Source organism: Natator depressus, chromosome 2, assembly GCF_965152275.1.
Source record: "Natator depressus isolate rNatDep1 chromosome 2, rNatDep2.hap1, whole genome shotgun sequence".
Taxonomy (NCBI): Eukaryota; Metazoa; Chordata; order Testudines; family Cheloniidae; genus Natator; species Natator depressus.
Genome location: NC_134235.1, coordinates 204,484,099 through 204,505,794, shown reverse-complemented (window position 1 = coordinate 204,505,794; position 21,696 = coordinate 204,484,099). Strand labels below are relative to the sequence as shown.

Genomic DNA, 21,696 nt, shown 5'->3' with positions numbered 1-21,696 from the left:
GTATTCAGACTTTTCAGCTCGTTGCAGCGGTCACTTCCACCCACGGGTGAGGACCAGCTAATAGCAGAAAGCAGAGCTCTTGCCTAGACATTTGTCTAAATGAACAATAGGTTGGTTACCCTACTGCAGTTTAGCTGCTAGAGGCTGAAGCAGAAAGGGACCTGACCCAAATAGAAAATTACCACCTAAAATACTACTGTTCTTATTTATTCAGTTGCTTTTCTCCTTTACCTTGTTCCAAACCCCAGCCAATGTAGGAGATTTAACCATGTTATTTCAACTCATTTTATACATACTTCAAAACTAGTCCAGTTATAAAACATGCTTGCCTGTCCAGCATATAACAGTTTCAAGACAGCATTTTATAAACATGGATTAAACTAGAGTTCTGCCTAGTCTAGAATACTATTTTTAGACCAGCCCTTGCCTATTTTTAGACAAGTTGAGAAGTGTTTAAATTCAGCTAAAATAACCGTTTAAGTCCCAGCGTGGATGGGGGTGTGAATGGTTGGTACCCCAGCCTTTACATAATGGGCAAACCTTAGTAAGGTTTACAAAACCCAAGGAACTATTTCTGAGGCACAGCACTTCGAGGTTAGGCACTTGAACACTTACGGAGATATTGTGATTTTAGTATCTGTGTCCTGTTCAATTTTCTTTAGGTTTCTTCCTTCTTTTCCAATAAGACGGCCAACAAAATTGTTATGTGCTAATATCTTCAAGGGAATTTCTTCTGTACTGTAATAGAAGTTACAGAATTCAGACAAATGGCCAACTATTAAAAAGCAATTGAAAAAGGCAAGGTTTCAATGTAATATCACTTGAATGAAAAATCTTAACTGTTTGCTGCAATAACTTATACACATAAATATTTACTAACAGATTAAAAATGAGGGCATGTCTACACTACAGCTCCATGTAATTACTGCAGTGGCTCATGTCCACGCTACCCTCCTTCTGTCAGTGGTGTGCATCCTCACCAGGAGCACTTCCACTGACTGAAGGGGGGCAGTGTGAGGAGCTGAGAGCCAGGGCCAACAGCTAATGTAAGTAACACAGTGTCTACACAGACACTGCACCGTCCTAACTACACTGACATAAGCCCTAAGCAAAGAGGGTGGCACTGAAAATAAAATTAAAGTTCTCTAAGCCAAAAGTTAAATGCTGCTACAAGACATCCAGGAGAAGATTCACCTTCACCTGTTGACAGATAAAGCTAAGACTACTTCTTTAATGGGACTGGAAAAGGATTTGGAATTTTGCTTTCTTTAAACCCTTTACTTACAATTTGGTATCTTGAGCTTCCTTTTGCATGATCTCCATAATAATTTTACAAGCTGTCGAGCAGCCTTCAGGAGTAGAGTGGATAGTAATTGGTTTCTCAGCAGCACCTGCATTTTCTTTACGATGAATATCAATTCTTGAGGAAAGAAAAAACATTAGCTGTAAGCATTTATTCTAGTTTGGATTGAGAACTGAGATTATAGATCCACTTTATTTTGAGTTAATATGGATTTTTTTAAAACCAAAACCAAGGTTTCATTTGGTGAAACATACAAATATAGTTATTAACACAGGGGTGCTCAAACTGGGGGTCGGGACCCCTCAGGGGGCCACGAGGTTATTACATGGAGGGTCGCAAGCTGTCAGCCTCCACACCAAACCCTGCTTTGCATCCAGCATTTATAATGGTGTTAAATATATTTGTCATAAATATAAAGGGAAGGGTAAAGACCTTTAAATCCCTCCTGGCCAGAGGAAAAACTCTTTCACCTGTAAAGGGTTAAGAAACTAAGATAACCTCACTGGCACCTGACCAAAATGACCAATGAGGAGACAAGATACTTTCAAAGTTGGGGGTGGGGGGGTGGGGGGGGAGAAAGAAACAAAGGGTCTCTCTGTCTGTGAGATGCTTTTGCCGGGACCAGAGTAGGAATGCAGGTCAGAACTCCTGTAAAGAGTTAGTAAGCAATCTAGTTAGATATGCATTAGATTCTGTTTTGTTTAAATGGCTGATAAAATAAGTTGTCCTGAATGGAATGTATATTCCTGTTTTTGTGTCTTTTTGTAACTTAAGGTTTTGCCTAGAGGGATTCTCTATGTTTTGAATCTGATTACCCTGTAAGGTATTTAGCATCCTGATTTTACAGAGGTGATTCTTTTACTTTTTCTTTAATTAAAATTCTCTTTGAAGAACCTGATTGCTTTTTCATTGTTCTTAAGATCCAAGGGTTTGGGTCTGTGTTCACCTATGCAAATCAGTTTTTATCAAGCCTTCCCCAGGAAAGGGGGTGTAGTGCTTGGGGGGATATTTTTGGGGGGAGACATTTCCAAGTGGGCACTTCCCCTGTTCTTTGTGTAATACTTTGGTGGTGGCAGCGTTTAACCTAAGCTGATAAGAATAAGCTTAGGGTGTCTTTCATGCAGGTCCCCACATCTGTACCCTAAGGTTCAGAGTGGGGAAGGATCCTTGACAATATTAAAAAGTGTTTTTAATCTATGGGGGGAGGGGGTGTCGCACTCAGAGGCTTGCATGTGAAAGGGGTCACCAGTACAAAAAAGTTTGAGAACTACTGTATTAACACCACATAAAACTCAAAACTCCGTTAAATATTTTCCTTTTTAAAAGATACACATTCTGGTTTTGCTGGATGATGCTCCACACGTTAGAAAGTGGATTTTCCCTTCCCCACCAGAGTCTATCCAACACATTTTGGCGAGATTTTTATATAAAATAGAAAATTACTTTCTCAATTAGTAAGCATGTGTTGCATTCCACCTAGCTTTCCTATCACAAAATTAGAAAGGGAACACCTGTTAGTTTTCCAGCACTTCTGTTAAAAGACTATTTTACATCCTACTAATGTTCACATCAGGAATATTTTCCTGGTTTTCAACTCTAAATGTTTCTATTCTTAGTGTCATCCCATTTCTTCTAGTTATATCTTTGTACCATCCTAAACATCTGCACCACAAAAGGTAACTCAATAAAATTAAGAATTACTGATGGCCTGCAGAGAGACAATAGGGTCCTGAGTATTTGCACCTTTCAAATACTTTGGTGCAAAGCTCCAGTTTTCTGAAGTCTAACCATGAGTCAATACCTCCAAACCCCTAAATCATTTGTATTGCTTTGCTCTAAACTCCCTCCAAGTTGTCAACCCTTTCTGGATATGGACATTTCATTTTGGCTCATAGTGCAGCATTTTGTGAAAAGTCCACGAAACCAACTGTCAAGAGAAGAAGAGGAAGCCAACATTTCTCTTGTGTATGCCTTCCCAAAGTGACAAAAAGGGCAGACAGCATCCTCTGAAGTCATATCTACTTACAGCCAGTGACAGTACTTCTGCTCTCGTCTGCCCTTTTCAGAGATCATGAGTAAGTTGGCGATTGTGTCATGCAAATTTTTATGTGTCATGCGTCTTTTTTTTTTTTTAAACACACCAGAGGTTCAGGGGAAAAACCCAAGTGACAAAAAAGGTCACAGCATGAGAACATGCATGAGTGTGTGAACCCACCTTAGAAAGAAAGCCCACCCCACACTCACCCTGCAGCAGTGGCTTCTGTTCCAAAAAGCAGGGAGGTAGGCCCAGCCCTGAGCGTCACAATTCTATGCACTAGGTCACAGCACCACGCAGGCTTGTCACATCCACCCTTCCATCTCCATCTATGGAGGGATGCACGTGCCAAACTTGAATGGCACTGCGATCACATGGGCCAGGTCACAATGCCCAGAGTGGAAAACCAGACCCACAGGAGCTGTTACTGCTTTATTATAATGCATGATTACCATGAACACCATGATCTCTGCACCAAAATCATAGTCTTAATCTTTAACATGCCCTAGGCAATGATTCCCAAGCCTTTGCTGGTCTGAGAATTGGAAGTCGTAGGGCTCCCCTGACAATTAGTTTCTTGTTGTGTAGAGCACTCTCCATTCAACTATCTTTTTAGTCCACCTTCATTATTTTAAATCCATTTAATTAAAAACAGTAACAAGATTTTTAGGCTCTGTAAGCATTTATCCGTTAAAGTCTGATTAAATAATAAATTCAGAGGTCTGACGTGAAAGAACACCCATCTAATTTTAGAAACTACACTTCCCCCATTAAGTCATTGACATGATACATATCTGCAGCCAATCTCCCTTCCCAACCCCAAGAAAATCCATCACTCAAGGTTAAAATACCAACATATTGTCCCCGATGCAGTTGCACCACTGTAAGCTCTCTAGTGTAGCCGCTCATAAGCTGATGGGAGAGAGCTCCCCCATCGACTTAATTAATTCATCCCCAACAAGCAGCAGTAGCTATGTTAGCAGGAGAAGCTCTCCCGCCAACATAGCACTGTCTACACCAATGCTTAGTTCAGTGTAACTTATGTCACTTGGGGGGTGGCTTCTTCACACCCGAGCAACATAAGTTATACCGACATAAGTGGTAGTGTAGACTTAGCCCAAGAAACCCCAGGGGAGAGGGGCAGGGCAGACGGACATGAAAGCCCAAAATTCTCTCTCTCTTTCACACACACACACACACATATATACCCCCTGTGTTTAGTTAAACAAAACAGTCTTGAGAGCACCCTGGATAGGGCTATAGCTAGCGGGATGCATTACTACTTGAAGACTTGGTTCCCCAGACCACCAGTGTGTGCTCTGAAACCCACCAATGGTCCATGGATCATAGTTCCAGAATCACTGTCTTATAGCCCTTCCAGTCACCGGATAGCTACTGTTTAACAAAGGTGTGTTCTAGACACAGAACTTTACAATTAGAACCCTGAGAAGCAAAACGTCTCTGTAATTGGAGGTTTCAGAGTAGCAGCTGTGTTAGTCTATATCAGCAAAAAGAAAAGGAGGACTTGTGGCACCTTAGAGACCAACAAATTTATTTGAGCATAAGCTTTCGTGAGCTACAGCTCACTTCATCGGATGCATTCCGTAATCCATCCGATGAAGTGAGCTGTAGCTCACGAAAGCTTATGCTCAAATAAATTTGTTAATCTCTAAGGTGCCACAAGTCCTCCTGTTCTTTCTGTAATTGAAGACCATTCTATTAGTACTGCTGGTTTCTCACAGCTTTGAATTAAATTAAATCTGTCAAAGTGAAAGTACTGAAGAAAAACACACGAAGGACAAAATGTGGCCCCTAAACACAACTTGCTAATTTGTTTGTTACACACACTTCTTTTAGTTTGCCCTTTTACGACATAAACCAATTATGAAGCATTGCATGTTTTTAGAGTGACCCTAATTGCCATATTAGTTTGGCAAGGCAACATCCTTGCAGGGGCTGTCTCAACATAAAATACAAACACCAAATCTCCAAAATGACACCTCCAAGGCAGTAGAAATGTAACAGAGATGTCACTTAGCTAGTCTACACTTCAAAAGGTTTTGCCAGTATAGTTATAATGGTATAGTTATACCAAAAATACCCTTCTACTACAGCTGCTGCTTATGCCAGTTCCCCAAATGAAACATGCTACACTGACAGAAGGACTTTATTGCTGGTATAACTGCATTTACACTAAGATGGTTCCTGTGTAAGTGTTGTTAAAATGTAGATCTGGCCCAAGCGTTCCAGAAAGAGGAGACAAGACATGATACATACTTGACAAACTAGTTTCATATGCTTGTCCAAACAGTAAGTTGTACTGTGTTCTATTTGTAAAACCAAGCTTTTCTCAAAAATATCTTGGAAGACATGGAAAGTGGCAATCAATCCCAGGGGAACATTTAAGTTTACACATCAGACAAGAGGAAATTAACAGGGTAAATTTTTAGGAGGAAAAATGTGCCAGATAGATCGAACTTTTGGCTAGTCCACAAATATATTCACCACTCCATTTGGGGGAGAGGGAAGGGAAAGAACACACGCTTTTGCTGGGTGTATAGGGAGAAAGACAAAGACAGCCAAAAGAAAAATTAAAGCCCACAACACAATTCTGTAGAATAACCTACTTGGACTGTGTCTGCTTTGTGATATTTCTGATAGTTGCTCCTTCTTTCCCGATAATGGCTCCTACAAACTGCGTGGGAACCAGCATCCTCAGTGGAACATCTGACTGCGGTTTCTGCCTTGTGGCCGCACCAGGTGACCCTTGCCTCGGAGGACCCCTCTGTCCAAATCCACGTCTCCCTTGTGGATGCTGTTGTGTGGGTGGTTGTGCTGCCATTTCATCTGGGATATATGCAACTTTCAAGGAATAGTTTTCAAGCTGGAATCCATTTAGTTTTTCTATTGCTCTGTACAGTTGCAAAGGGGAAAAATATGAGAATTATACATGGGACCGTATGAAATGAAAAATCATTCAGTTATGGGCTTCTGCTCATTGTAAACTGCACGAATGAAACTAGAGACTGACACCTACATTAAAGTTAGTCTCTTAGGCCTTGTCTACAGACACTACAGCAGCATAGTTATGGCACCGTAGCTGAGCCACTGTAAACCCTAGAGTGTTGAGACAGACTACACGGCACTAGGAGTTTTTCCATCACTGTAGGAACTCCACCTCCCTGAGCAACAGTACTTAGGTCAACAGAAGCATTCTTCCATCAACCTAGCTGCGTCTACATAGGACTCAGGCTAGCACAGCTCCGGTGTTCAGAAGTGTGGATTTTTCACACTCCTGGGTGCCACACTTATGTCGACTGCATTTTTAAATGTAGATCAAGCCTTATACAACCCAAGATCCATGATATACAATTATACAGAGACAGCACTATGCACGAAGTTACAAATATGCTCTTGCCAAGTCTGAGGGTATGTCTACACTCTGGAGCCTAAGCCCACATGGCTGTGTCAGTACAGCCCCCTAGTGTACACACAGCCTACACTTTGACACCACCTCCCAGAATGGCATTAGCCTTGTCTCCTTTTGCTGGTATATCTTATATCAGGCAGGTGGTTTAACTACACTGGCAAATTAGCTCTTTCTGCCAGTACAAGCCAAGTCTATGCTTGAGGCTTTGCCAGTACTAGCTGTACTAACAGAGCTATACTGGCAAAGCCTTTGCAGTGTAGACTAACCTTCAGACAAAAAGTTCCTCAAACAGCAAGGCATGGCCCGGCCCTCGCCCCCATCCGACCCCCGCTTCTCGCCCCCTGACTGCCGCCCGGGGCCTCCAGCCCCATCCAACCCCTCTGTTCCCTGAGGGGCCCCAGATCCCCCCGCCCCTTAGAGCCCCCCACCACCCCATCCAACCGCTTTTTAAAACACAGCAAGCTAACAGGATTTGAAATACCACTCAGCACCTATTTTAGAGAGCTTAACACCTTTACAATCATATCAACCAATTATGTTGTAACCTTGTTAGAAAATTAGTGGAAGAAATTCACTTGGTCAGGAGCATAGGTTACAAAGCAGCCCTCTGACACAATAGAAAGGTGTTGAAATGCATTTGCACTAGTTGCTAAATGGTGTTTTAAATACTAATAGCTAGCTGGATATATATATATATATATATATTTTAAAGGGAACTTTCCCCCTTGGAGGGACCCACTAATTAACACCAAGCCTCTCCCATTAAGCTCCACTAATTCCCACTTTCCTCCTCATTCTCATTGTTTTGGGGCAGAAGGAGGAACAGAGCAATTACAACAGCATTCCTCCTCTGCCCCATATAAGAGGCAGAGCATGGCGTGGAGCTCCCTTCACCAAGTCTCATCTACTCTTGGAAGTAACACTGTTATAAAACGTGCATTTAACATAAAGAACATAAGAACGGCCATACTGGGTCAGACCAATGGTCCATCTAACCCAGGATCCTGTCTCTAACAACAGTGGCCATTACCAGAGCGTCAGGGGGAGTGTCCAGAACAGGGCAGTTGGAGGGATTTACCCCATCTTGCTCTCCCAGCTTCTGGCAGTCAAAGTTTAGGGTCACCCTGGGCATGGGGTTGCATCCCTGATCTTGGATAACAGTCATTGATGGACTTATCCTCCGTTAACATACCTAGTTCTTTTTTGAACCCAGTTATACTTCTGCCCATCTTAACATTCCATGGCAACAAGTTCCATAGGTTAATTGTGCACTGCATGAAAAAGTACTTCTTTGCTTTAAATCTGCTGCATATTAATTTCTTTGGGTGACCCCTGTTTTTTTTGTATTGTGGGGAAGGATAAACAACACTTCTCTATGCACTTTTTCCACACCATTCATGATTTTATAGATCTCGGTCATATCATCCCTTAGTCAGCTCTTTTCTAAACTGAACAGCCCTAATCTTTTTAGTCTCTCCTCATAGGGAGCCCATTCCATACCCTGGATCATTTTTATTGCGCTCCTCTGAACCTTTTCCAGTTCTACTATATCCTTTTTGAGATGGCACAACCAGAACTAGACACAGTATTCAAGGTGTGGGTGCACCATGGATTTATATAGTGGCATTATGATATTTTCAGACTTATTTTCTACCCTTTTCCTAATAGTTCCCAGCATACTGTTACCCTTTTTGAGTGCTGCTGCACGGTGAGCTGAAGTTCTCAGAGAACTACCCACAGTGACCCCAAGATCTCTTTTGTGAGCAGTGACAGCTAATTTAGAAACCATTATATGCGTGTAGTTGGGATTATGTTTTCCCATGTGCCGTACTTTGCACTTATCAGTGTTGAATTTCATCTGCCATTTTGTTTCCCAGTTACCCATAATACAAAACAGTTTAGTCCATCTCAGGTCAGCCAAAACCAGCTGACGTTTTTAAAATAAACAGTCCTCAGCCTGGTCTATTCATAAAACATAGATCAATCTAGCTATATCACTCAGAGGTGTGAAAAATTCACACCTGAGAGACATAGTTAAGCTGACCTAAGCCCCAGCACATACAGTGCTAGACTGATGGAAGAATTCTTTAAACTAGCTATCACCTCTTGAGAGGGTGTATTTGCTACAGCAATGGAAAACCCCCTCCTGTCACTATATCAAGTGTTTACGCCACAATGCTGCTATAGTGCTCCTAGTGTAGAAATGTTCGTTGTCTACACCAAGTACTATGTTCTGTTTAGCTTTGTGTTAATGTGTTATCAATGCAATGTTCTTTCCTAGTGTAGGAAAGACCCTGGACACTGAAAAACAAACCTACTTTGTGGGGCAAGTATGACAGCGTTGTTCCTTTCCCATTAAAGGAGGGGAGGAACACACTAACCTTAACCACCAAAGGTGCCTGTCAAATGAGTTTCAGGGATAGCACATAGGTAGAAAGTGTCCCCAGTATACTCTTTCCATGACAGTGTTACTTCCAGGGAAATGAAAGATCATTTTAAAAAAATTTATTATTATTAAATAGCCCAGGATTGCCCTGGAATAGAAAATCTTTCTGAGAGCAGGATTCTTTTGGACTTCAACACCATGAGACAATTTACAGCAGAAAAAGTCAGCAATGTGGATGAACTGGGAGATGTACTGAAACTAGGAGAAACCAGAGTGCCCTGCATAATGCTGTAAATATCTGTTCACTAATTTTAGCTTTGCTTGGAAAAATGTTACATTTATTTGTGGGGAGGGTTTATTGCTATGACATAGGTGGGGCTGGCAGTGCTGCCTATTATTAAGGTTTTCTGACACTTCCCATTATAAGACCCTGTTTTCAGTTGTTTGTAACTTTGCCAAACTTTATCCATTTGGGTTGAAGATTTCCATGCTCATGTCTGCCTCATGTTGATTTTTATACACATGAGGCAGATACTAGCCTGGAAAAAAATTTTAAGACTTCAGCCAGAACAGTTTGAGAACAAGACTACAGAAAAATGCATAATTTTGTCCATGTTACAAATTCTGGCAACCTTTTCTTTGAAAAGCTCTCGTGCCTTCATTCTTTAGAGCAGGGCCGTAAGACCAAGAAAACCCCAGTTCACACATGAGCAGTAAATATTTAGGGCATGTGCACACTACAGCCACTGCAACTGTACCACTGTAGTGCCATAATGTAGATTCAGCGGTTCTCGAACAGTGGGTCAGGACCCCAAAGTGGGTCATGACCCCATTTAAATGGGGTCACCAGGGCCAGTGTTAGACTTGCTGAAACCAAAGCCTGAGGCCTGCTACCCTGGGCTGAATCTGATGCCTGAGGGTTTCATCCTGGGCAGCCGGGCTCAGGTTCAGCCCCCCACCCCCACTATAGGTCATGTAGTAATTTTTGTTGTCCAAAGGGGGTCACAGTGCAATGAAGTCTGAGAACCACTGATGCTTCTTACACTGACAGAAGGGGTTTTTCGGTCTATGTAATTAATTCATCTCTCCGAGAGGCAACACAAGAATTGTTCTGCAGCTGAGGTGCATTTATACCAGGCATTAGGACAACCTAACTACAGTGCTCAGGGCATTAAGTTTTTCACAGTCCTGAGAGACGTAGCTAGGTTGATCTGATTTTTAAGTGTAGACAGGGCAGTGGATTTTAGCAGCTAAATTCCTCAAAGATTCCATTTGCACTGAGCATGTTCCAGTCTGGAGCAGAGCAGGACTTTCCCTGCATTTGCAGTTTTGGGCTGCTATAGGCCATGCCAGGCAGGTCCACGCACCCGAACTGAGAGTAGAGAGACTTTCTCTCCTGTGCTCCTCAACACCTCCCTGCTGGGGCAAGCAGCATGGAGGAAGCCATCTGACCTGGCCCTAGGAGTCTCAGATTGAGCACCCAATATTAGTGGATACTTTTAACCTTGATCTCTCTCTGCCTCAGATCCCTATCTGTAAAACAGGGATACCACACACCCCTGACCTCACAGGATGTTATGAAAATAAATTAATATTTGGGAAGCATCAGGAAGCTATACAGTGAAGACTGCCATAGAAAAGTCAATGAGGAAATTAGTAATTCTGGGGTTTGAATAGTGTGCAGTAAATAAGGCACAGGCCACACATTGACTAGCTGTCATTAATTGACTACCATCCATCCTCTGCATTGAATGAGGCAGGTGTCCTGCAAAAAAGGGCAACATGTGATCATGGAATTAAAGACTGTATCATAACGCACAAGTGGCCAAATTAAGATTGCACAGGCAACTTTAATTCTGACATTTCCCAACTTCTGAGTGCTTTGACTTTGCAACCTTAAAGTTTTTATATATTTTGTGCTTAATAAAAAGATAAAGAGGGGATTGAGTGGAAAATATGTAATTTTTAAAAGGTGGAGGTAGGCCCATTGCTGATCTCTCTCCCTCCCCCATGCCTTAATCCTTCCTACATTTGTTTGCCAAATTCCCGCACTGTCTCCTTCTAACCCTCAAACAAAATGCTTCAAGAAAAAAGCTTTATGACAGAATCCCAGCACTGTTATGAGCAACCCTACACCAAACCAGTGCATAGCTTTCTTACATATGTGTAAGGAAATATTTCTGCCCGCATCTCAGCGGCATATAGATCACTTCTACACACTGTACATGACACAGCAATGACTGCGCAGCCCTGTGTGTTTTCAGTGCAATGTAAGCAGGATTTTTCTAATAAATATATAGATCAGAACTTATTGCAGCGATTTCATTAAGTCAATAACATAGCTTAAATACAAAGAAAGTAGTGAGAATTGGAAACGGAGGTGGGGGGGTGAAATAAACTTAAAAGATGAGTAGGGGCTAGAGTGAGAAGAAGTGTACTACTGGACTAGATTTACTTATTTTTACTAATTAAAACTACAGTCAGTGGCCATCCCACGCTCTGGAAGCCCTAACAGACCACTGAAGTTCATTTTAAACCCACTTCTGTAATAAAGCTGCTCCTCTCAGAGCCAATGAATTGCCCCACAATTTAAACACCAAACCACAACAGCTAGCACATCTCTGTATTCTTCAACCACCTCCTTCCCAAATCCTTGGGAGAAAAGATGGCTCTTGCAGCGTGACCAGAAGGTTAACTAATCCAGGCTTCAGTGGAGCAAGTGAGGAAGAAAACTACACTTCAGAAGCTCCCACTCATGTACAACAAGGGGATTCTAGCACCTTTGTTGATCTCAATGGTATCAGGATGGAAATAAGTGGTATGTCAATCCCACTAGAAGCTCCTTCCAGCCAAAGCAAATAGGAAATAATAATGTTTGCAGATGGAAGGGAACAAAGGATAAAAAAAATCTGATGGGTGAAAATGTTTCCTGTTCTTTGCAACCCATTTCAATACACCAACTCAATAGAGCAAAAATGAGGTGATCATACAGGACAAATGCTACTTACTCATCCTCAGCTCAAATTTCATGAGACTCTGCATAGTTAACATGAAGGACTTGTTTAATGGAAGGCTGGTGAAGAACTTGTATCAGGAGGCACCACTTGTGCCTGCCAAACTCTGACCTACAAACTATCTACTACCCAGATGTGAAAAAAAATAAAAGTGGCTTGGTGGAGATAAAGGAGCGGATGAGAGACAAGAGTTAAATAGAGAGCACTGAACCTGTTAATACCAGGAGGTTACACCCCAAATTTTGTTTAATTCAGTCTGCTAAGTTAAAAAAAAATAAACAAACACCTCTATGCCAGTCAACTGCAAGAGTGGGAAGGCGTGATCAGCTGGACAGGATGCTCACAGTACAAATATTTTATCAGAGATTGGTACTAAAACAGGATGTGTAGAAGAGGGCGGTGGCCACTGATCATAACCTGTTAGACATAAAACCAGTTAACTCACTCAGAAATAAATGGCTTCCTGCATTAGAATGAAAGAAATATTAAGTATATCATGTTTTCATGTAAGTTCTTGGTTTCAAATCAAGAGCAGCAGGTCTTGTTATGGTCTTCTCATCAGCTCTCCAGGCAAGTGTGTCTGTCACTCTGTCCCTCTCATGCTGTGGTAGGCTGAACAATAGTCTTAACTGCTAAACACACTACCTTCCCCTTTAAGGTTCCATGTCTTATGGTTAACCAGTTATTCACTGGTGTTCTGTTGGCACTCAAGACTAGGTGGGCAAGGTATATCACTCCCAAGCCCAACCCGTGTCTACAATACTAGAAAATTTTTCCAGTGGACACATTTGCATGAAGGTCTTTGATGGCAGCATTTCTTTTGTATAATTATAGTCTTCTACATTTAAATACCTGTATTTCTTTCATAAGTAGTTTTCAACATTAAAAAACAACATAAAACCACAATAGAAATATAACAGACTGTAACTGCACAAAACTCAGGATTTTCAGTGTTTGGTTCCCATAGCAACTGCCCCCTTGCAGCACGTATTGCAACAGTATTTTATACATGATCAAGAATTTATGAAATAACACAAAATGTTTCAGATGCGTACCAGGCATTAAAAAGGTATGGTTTCTTTGCACTATATACTGCCCAGGATCATAACAGTGTATTCTAATGCATACACATGTCTCATAAAACAAACATACTTCAGTACAGCTTTCAGATGTTAATACTTATCAGGCTATACTAGATCTGAAAAGGCATACATCCTTAAGGTCTAGGCACTGTAGCCAAAAATTAAAATATAGTCAGTTCAAAAATAGAGCCAGCAGATATTCATCCCCAAGCCAAACAAAATAATCAACCACAATAAAACCAGATCCAAACAATACCCTTTCCCCTCCCTTCACCCCCAAACATTCACCCATAAATTGACCCTCTCTCGCAAAAGTCTGGGTAAAGAGATGGATTCTGTAACATGACTTGGGGGGGTCAACAAATGTGGGTTATTTTAGACCAAGGAGGGAAAATGATAAGAGTAGGGTTTTGAAGTTGAATGCCCCTTGCGGTAAATGACCTGCCGGCAGCTCCTCTGTTACACAGATGGGCTCCAGGGCCTATGTTGATTGTGAGTTTGTCAATATGGCACAAGGAGAGGTAATCTCTCAATAGGCAGGTCCGAAGCCACTTAGGGGCTTATACAGTAGGTCAAAATCATTCCCTTCAACTCTACCCTGAAATCAATAAGCCGACAATGCAAGTCACGGAGCACTGGGCTCATATGCTCCCACTGAGATATGCTGTTGAAGAGGGATGCAGCATTCCGTATCAGTATCTGGATTGATTTAAGATGTGTAGCCCCAGCTACAATATGTTACAGGACTCCTGTCTTGAGATGGCAAACACCACAATCACAGTAGCTAGGCTTGCAGCATCTTAAAGGAACAGTCAGAATTTTCTAGCCAGATGAAGACTGGGAGGTGTGGGGGGAGAGGAGGGGAGAGACAGGGACCACCCCTCATTTCTGGTCACTACTGCTACACTGTAACAGCCAGTGAGGATTCGACATCAGTAACAGACAAATCCTCAATCAGAAGGGCAGACAGAATGGCTCAGCCTGTCTTCTGAATGCTTCCCTTAGAATGCAAGTATCATCTCCACTCGCTAACTCATCCATGCCCCCCCGTCTCACCCAGATACTAGCTAAACATTTGACAGCACTGGCTAAAAAGGCTGAGCTGGATACAGAGCTGAGGGACAGCTCATGCATCCTCATCAACTGTTCCAAATAAACATGGAACAAGAGAGGAGACTAGATGGAATGCTGTGGGACTCCAAATGACACCACCTTTAGGAATGAACAGCAATGGCCCACCCAAAACAGCTCGCAGGGAGCACACAGCAAAGGAGGAACGAGCCCCCTGACAGCAGCCCTATCCACTCTTGTATCCAGAATTTGACGTCCTGCATTTATTCAGTCTACTATTTTCAAAGTTCAAAACATTGTCTTTCTTGAAAGAGAGTTTTCTTCTGGCATAAAAAAAAAGGCACCAGCCCTTTTTCAGCACTGACTGCAGGCCAACATTAAATACAAAGAACACCAAGGCATACACGTCTGAGCTGTTTGATCACAACCTGAAGAAAACTAACTTGGCAATTTCCCCCATGTTTTGATGACACAAAATGCAGCGTCGGAAGTTCATTTCTGAACTAAAACAAAGACGTTTTATTTCAAAACAATAATGCTTTTCAAGATTCCAAACAACTGCAAACAGGTTTAATATCATCTCAGTCTTGTATTACAGCATTACCAACACACATGCTGTTATATATTTCTGCTAATGCATACTTCAACAAGGCAATACACTATAAAATTCAACTACTGCTTAAGCAAATGGTGCTGCAGCTGAGATGTGGCCAGCTTTATATGTTACTATCAGCCATAGCTTGTAAACCAACCCTACTAAATGCTAGCTTTATATTTAGTTGCATTGCAGTAGCCCCCAGATGCCCCAATCAGGATCAAGGCCCCACAGTTAGAAGCACTCTATAAATACACATGAAGACATGGTCTCTGCTCAAAGCAGTCTGCAATCTTAGAGCTTTATTAATCCTAAACATATCCTAAATATGAAACCAATATCAGTTGTTGAGTCCCAATTGTCCATAAGCAGATTCATAAAGCCCAGTTCTCATTCATGTCCAGACTGACCACCGCTATCTTAGTGAAATCAGAGCTCATTAATTTTATAGCCATTACTTACCACTTGAACTTGTTTCAAGTAGCAAACTTCACCTGTGCCTCGAAATCCAGACAACTGAAACTCAACATCAGTCAATAAAAGAGAAAAGCCATGTGTACCCTTTCAACAGTTAATTTTCATGACAGAGGCCTCACAGAGCTTTTCTTTTTAAATATATATACACACGCACCTGGCTACCTCTCCGGTTTGTGGTCTCTAAAAGATGAGAGTTCATATTCAACTACCCAACCATAGTTAAAGGCCTAACCACACTTTCTATCAGGAACCATAACTTGCCCTTTGTAACCTGCGAGTCCACATTTTAACATCCACAACACATATTCTCTACATCCATCTGTTCATTAGGTTTCTACCCAATACAAGTACTGACAGCTATGCTAGAGTGTACTACAAATTCCACACAACCCTTCATTATTCAAAAGTTGCATCCAATATTCAATTATTTGTTTTCCTCTCCCCATGCATAACAAAGTTTGTTCCCAATGGACCAGTGACTGGCTGTCTTATCATTGTGTCTATTTGTGATTAACTTTAAAAACTGTATTTTAATAAGGAATATATATAGCAGTACAGTAGCAACAAGACAGTTGACAGTTGCTGCACCCACCTCTAAGGTTAGCAACAGACATGAAACATTCAAGAAGTCATGTCACAATTTCTAGATCCAAAACATGGATTATACAATTCCATGGGGTCTTTTCAGAGACACTTTGTTCTAATATTCTCAAAGCCATGCTCTGTCACATGACAAAGTTTAAATGTGGGTCCAATATCTTTTATTCTTTTGGTGCTAAACATTCACAAATTTTACTACAAAATCATTAAGACAGAATTTCAAGGCAAGATGGACTCCTAAAACATGGAAGTTTTGAAAAGAAAAGAAAATTAAAACAGCAAATTTGAGGAGCAACTCAATCTCTGCATCCCTGATGCACTTCCTCTTAAAGGAAAACTGCTTATGTCACATGTTCCACAAGTGAAATTAGTTTAGACTGCATTAATTAGCAGAAACACTTAAATTCTGAGGAGCAAAATGGAATTACTGAATTATGGGTTGGTGCAAATATATCACTATGTACTGTAAGAAGTAAGAGTGCATCTCAACTGCTGCTTACAGTTAGCCACAAGGTGGCAGGAATTTCAAAGTAAAAAGAGTCCAACATTTCTGTATGTTTTTTGTACTGTTGTGGTTAAGAGCAGAGAGTGAAAGAGCATGCCTATGCCCCCGATCCAAAAACGGAATATCTGAGATGTCTCAAGAAAGACACTCCCTCATCCATCTTGGAAAGGCAAAATTATACATTCATTAATATGCCTAACGTAATACAAAATGTTAATACAAAGGCAATCTTCTCCTCTCCAGTAAGTGAAATTATAAAAAAAAATTTAAGATTAAAATATGATAGCTGTGGATTAAAAGATGCCAAAAACTGTAGATACAAGCAAATAAATCAACAGGCAATGGATGCTAAGTTAAAAAAAGACAGAATAATTCATATAATCAGAATAAGGCAAATGGATCATTTCAAGTTACGCATTTATTTAAAAGCGGCAGCAACTTTCCAACTGACAAAACAGGGGAGATTTTAACCAAAATTAGCAAAAATCAGGAGAGCGTATACCCTCAGGAAGTAATGAAAATGCAAGGGCAAAACCAGGCCTCTAGGTTTTTAGCAATGTTTTTACAAGCCTGATACCAAGCCCACTGCCAGAAAATGAGGGTATTTATTGGAGTCAGTGAGATTTTGATCAGTTCCTAAGAGAGATTTGTGGTAAATAATTTTACCCAATTCTGAATTTACATGTCTTCAGGGTTTCAAATATTAAAAAAAGCAGGAGAGAAAGTTGGTGTACAACTGACAGCAAATTGAGGTAAAGAGGAGAAGCTTTCCTGAGGTGTAACTGAACAGAAGCAAAAATATACATACTACTTTACAGCAAGATACGCTGAGTTCAGATTTATGAGTTAAACTATAAAAACAAAGTGAACAAAAATATACTTACTGTCTAGCCTGGTCCTTATTGGCATATGTTACATTTACTACTGCAGTCTCTGTGTCAGTGTTCACTAGAGGGGAAAATGCAACAGAAGAAAAAATTAAGTTCACTTCCCACTCACTTCACCCTCTATAAATCTGAAAGCAATTTGAGTTTAGAGCGTGTGTACCTTGCTCACAGTTCTCCACTGTTCCATATTGAGCTAACAAACTATCCAGCACCTATCAAAGGGAAAAGAAGTTACAAATTTGAGTTTCAAAATTACTTGACAAAACGGCACCACCTGTCTTTACACTATACACTAGAACTTGTAAATTGTAGAATGCATAATATTCAAAAGAACTTCCCACTTTGGGCTTGTGGATGGAAGATATTCATGGAAGGGTGCATGCAGTTTGTTCCTTTCTTCCAACCCTCCCAACTTCAAGATCTGCATCTGAAATCTCATATTTGGTTTTTCCTGAACTCTCATCTACATGAGGAGATTGACAAAAATAATAAGCTATTCTGCAATAACTATTCTGGTCAAATTCCCCATGTAGACAAGCCATGGATGACCCAGAAGCAGCAATCACTTGACAACCATGTAGAAGTCATGGCAGCCTTGTATTTTGGAAGAAGGGCAGGAGGAGAAACAGGTATGGAGAAAGATTAAGCAGAACCACCACAATTCCAATTAGCTCCTTGTCTAATAACTAAAGTTTAATTTCGAGCAATCACCTTCTCTATAATCATAATGGAAAATATTGTCATAATTTTAGAAAAGGGTGAGAAAATATAAAATATTCCAGTCAGAGTCAGTTTTCAAATATATTTGGTAAAGTTAAAAGTCTCAGTTTTCATCCCATTTTCCTCCATATCAAAATCCTTTAACCTCTTCCTAAACCTAAATTGTTTTAAAATTTAATTTTCTTCCCATTAAGAATTTGTTGAATAATAGAAACAACTGTACAGCAGTAACTGGTATAGGCAAGCAATCACATTATTATAGTTAATCAGATTTTAACATTTTATCTCAAGTCATAAGTCCTGTTAAGGTATTAAAGCAATGCCTAAGCAGTCTACAATTCACATTGAGCAACACAAACTAAATCTGCAACCTATGAGGTGTCACATACACCATTTTCTCTACAAAGTCACTTAATGAAAAATATGTAGCATAATACTGATGAGGGGAGGAAAACCATGTGGTATGAAGAAAAAATCCACATGCATCAGAACAGCACAGCTCACAATTCCTATAAACCTCTAACAACCACAACTAAGAAAACATGCAAAATAACTGGTCTTTAAAATAAAATAAAAAAGACTTCAAAACATGGTATGTTTCAATGAGAAATTAAAAGTGTACCAAGAAAAATATGTACTGATGTACTTTAGACATTTAGTACAAAGTAAAAAAGAATTCTGAATTGAACTGCAGTTCATTCCTTCCTCTGACATTTATTACATAGGAAATGTATGCAGACACTTGAAATGTAACTTTTCTAGCCAGACACATAAATGGCAGTACAGAGTTCCCCAAATTTAGTCACGAAGCACCACCTTGAACCGCAGTATTTTCCCTTCTACTTCATTTAGAAACCATTAAAGAGTTTTCTGACAGCACTTGGTCTATTACACAATAGTTAAAAGTTTAAACTCTTCCTTCATACGACTAGAAATTTGTTTAATCTGTGTATTTAATTTAAGCAAGCTCCTTTTGGGACAATCCTGTAGAAATTGGAGAATTCTCTGAAACCCATGTGAAGTTCCAAAATTTAAAACTGATTCACACTAACTTTTTTTCAATACAAACACACTACTACTAGGTATCACTGATGCTAAGACTTCAGGAGGGTTAAAAAAGGGATCTGACGTTTATATAGGAAATATATATATGGAAACTAACTAACTAACTAACTAGAGTAAATGTGAAAGAGTCATGGGATTTTCTGACGACATGCTTTAGGACACAAACCAGCTACTCACTCTCTGCCTGGGATTAGAGAAACTTCTCTCCTAGATAATTTATGCAATAACTTTGCCACATTAGAAATAAGTGGAATATCCAGAGCACCCATTAGCTTCAGTGTCCCACTGTACTAGGCACTGTACAAAATGCAAAAGCAAAGCAGGCCCTTGCTTCAAAAACCCTCTAAGTGTTTTTCTTGTGATAGGATAGTAGACTAGAAAGTCCACTGTCTGATAAGGCAATTTCATTTCTATATTACATCAACACCACTGCAGTGTCACTGACTTGATAGATTTCAGAGTAGCAGCCGTGTTAGTCTGTATTCACAAAAAGAAAAGGAGTACTTGTGGCACCTTAGAGACTAACAAATTTATTTGAGCATAAGCTTTCGTGAGCTACAGGTCACTTCATCGGATGCATTCAGTGCATTCAATGCATCCGATGAAGTGAGCTGTAGCTCATGAAAGCTTATGCTCAGATAAATCTGTTAGTCTCTAAGGTGCCACAAGTACTCCTTTTCTTTTTACTGACTTGATAGTTACATTTTTTTATAGTACTATTCTGTTTTTTCACAAGTTTACATTTAAAGTTACAATTAAACTCTGTAACGATCAGCCAAGTCAAGTTCACCCAGGTCCAAAACAGCAACATCTTACATTTGAATTTTTGTTTTTATTTTAACCATTTGTTATAAGAACAGGACTGAAATTCCCAGTGTTCTGTACAGCTTTGCAGAATAAAATTTCTCCAATATTTTGTAAACTGGTTATAGGTGTGTGTATTAAATTTGTGTCCTGTCCCAAAGATTTTTAAATATACACCACAATTCAGAAAATGCCACCAGCTTTTGAGGGGAAGGAAAGCTCTGAAGGAGATGGGGAAAATGATGTTTCAGAGTTATAGTTAATTTATTTCATTCTAACAGCACATAACTGATACTGCATTCTTCAGGGGAAAAACCAAAAACTCCTCTTTCATTTTTTTCAGAATGTTGCCTACACAACACTAAAAAAAAACAAAAAAAAAAAACAAAAAAAACCCCACGCAACAGGAGCTTCTTATTCATTCTAAGAAGTCACATCTGAAACACACAACACTTTTCTGATTAATAAAGATACCCATCCTGCACATTCAGCATCCCACCCTCTTCACCCAGGTTCCTCTTTACCACCACTCATCCCTGTTTCCCTTCTGTGCTGCCACAAACAGGGACAAAGTCAGTTGTGGTTTGAACACACTCAAGTAACTTGAGTTCCCTTTTTCTCAAAAGAATTGCTTTACCAAACAGATTTAAGAAGTTCCCTCAAAGGACTGGAAGAAGATCTAACATCCTTTCAGGAAAACAGTAGTAATCTTTTTGGGTCAAAGAAACATGCCATCATGATAGCACTGTCTTCATTATAAACCTTTATTTTTTTGGCCATCTCAGTCTCAATCATCCTTAATGTCTTGCTGCTTAACACTGAAAGATTAACACCTAATCAAATTGTATTTAACTGTATTAGAAAAAAATAATAGCAGCTGTTGGGGGTGGTGGTGTGTGTGTGTGTGTGTGTGTGTGTGTGTGTGTGCGCATGCGCTGAAAGAGAGAAGCAGCCCCTTTACGACAATTCTCTCCAAAACAATACTCCACTCTTGTACTTTTCGCTCATCTTTGTTTTGTTTTCCCTTCATATGTTTTTATATCAACTCTAGTTTCTATTCCCATCCTTCCTCTTCCAGATTTACTTCCCACTCTGTTTTGCCTTACCTTCTCCCTCCCCCCCCTTAATTTTCATCCCTAAAACCCAAAGCCTCTAGTTCTGATGTAAAACAAACATGTTTTGTTTAAGCTGCTCTTCTGCAACACTCTCTCCATGTACAGCCTTGTTGGGCAATCAGAACAAAATTCAAAGCCAAGTTGGTGGTGCAGCCGCAATTCTGATGAGCGGCAGAAAAGAAAAGTTCATTTGTATAAATATTTAATCTAAGCTAAAAGAAAAAGTCATTCCTTTTCCTAAAGCCCTAGTTCCAGCATGTGTCTAAACTGGGTCTCCCTCTCTTGTTATAGCACAGATGTCTCTCTCACAAAAAGCTGAAGCCTTATACTGTGGGCTTTCATTCATCAGACTCTAAAGCCAACTCCAGCTTCATTATAAATACTGTTACCATACACCAACTGAGCCCCAATCATAACTGCTTTATAGGCTGCTCGACAAGAAAACGTCACTCTTGAGTAGCAGTGTAACTCAAATTTACAGTTTACAAATATTTCATTTCCCATGCAGGTTTTGCCTATTTCTTCATTCAAAGGATTCTACTTCTAACTAACTAAATTGTTCAGCTGAACATAGGACTGGGCACTTTCAGAGCAACATGGTATTTCA

The 21,696-nt window shown here is 40.2% G+C and overlaps 1 protein-coding gene across 2 annotated transcripts in view; it reads right to left on the bottom strand.

Annotated features, from left to right (window-relative positions):
• IGF2BP3 (insulin like growth factor 2 mRNA binding protein 3) overlaps window positions 1-21,696 on the bottom strand; it is a 163,770-nt gene that overhangs the window by 56,614 nt on the left and 85,460 nt on the right. For both annotated transcript variants that reach the window (XM_074945782.1, XM_074945784.1), the window contains exons 4-8: window positions 17,546-17,597; window positions 17,383-17,446; window positions 5,966-6,250; window positions 1,286-1,420; window positions 616-738 (exon numbers count right to left, since the gene is read on the bottom strand). In XM_074945782.1, coding sequence (XP_074801883.1) covers window positions 616-738; window positions 1,286-1,420; window positions 5,966-6,250; window positions 17,383-17,446; window positions 17,546-17,597 — 659 coding nt within the window. The remainder of the gene's footprint in view (window positions 1-615; window positions 739-1,285; window positions 1,421-5,965; window positions 6,251-17,382; window positions 17,447-17,545; window positions 17,598-21,696) is intronic.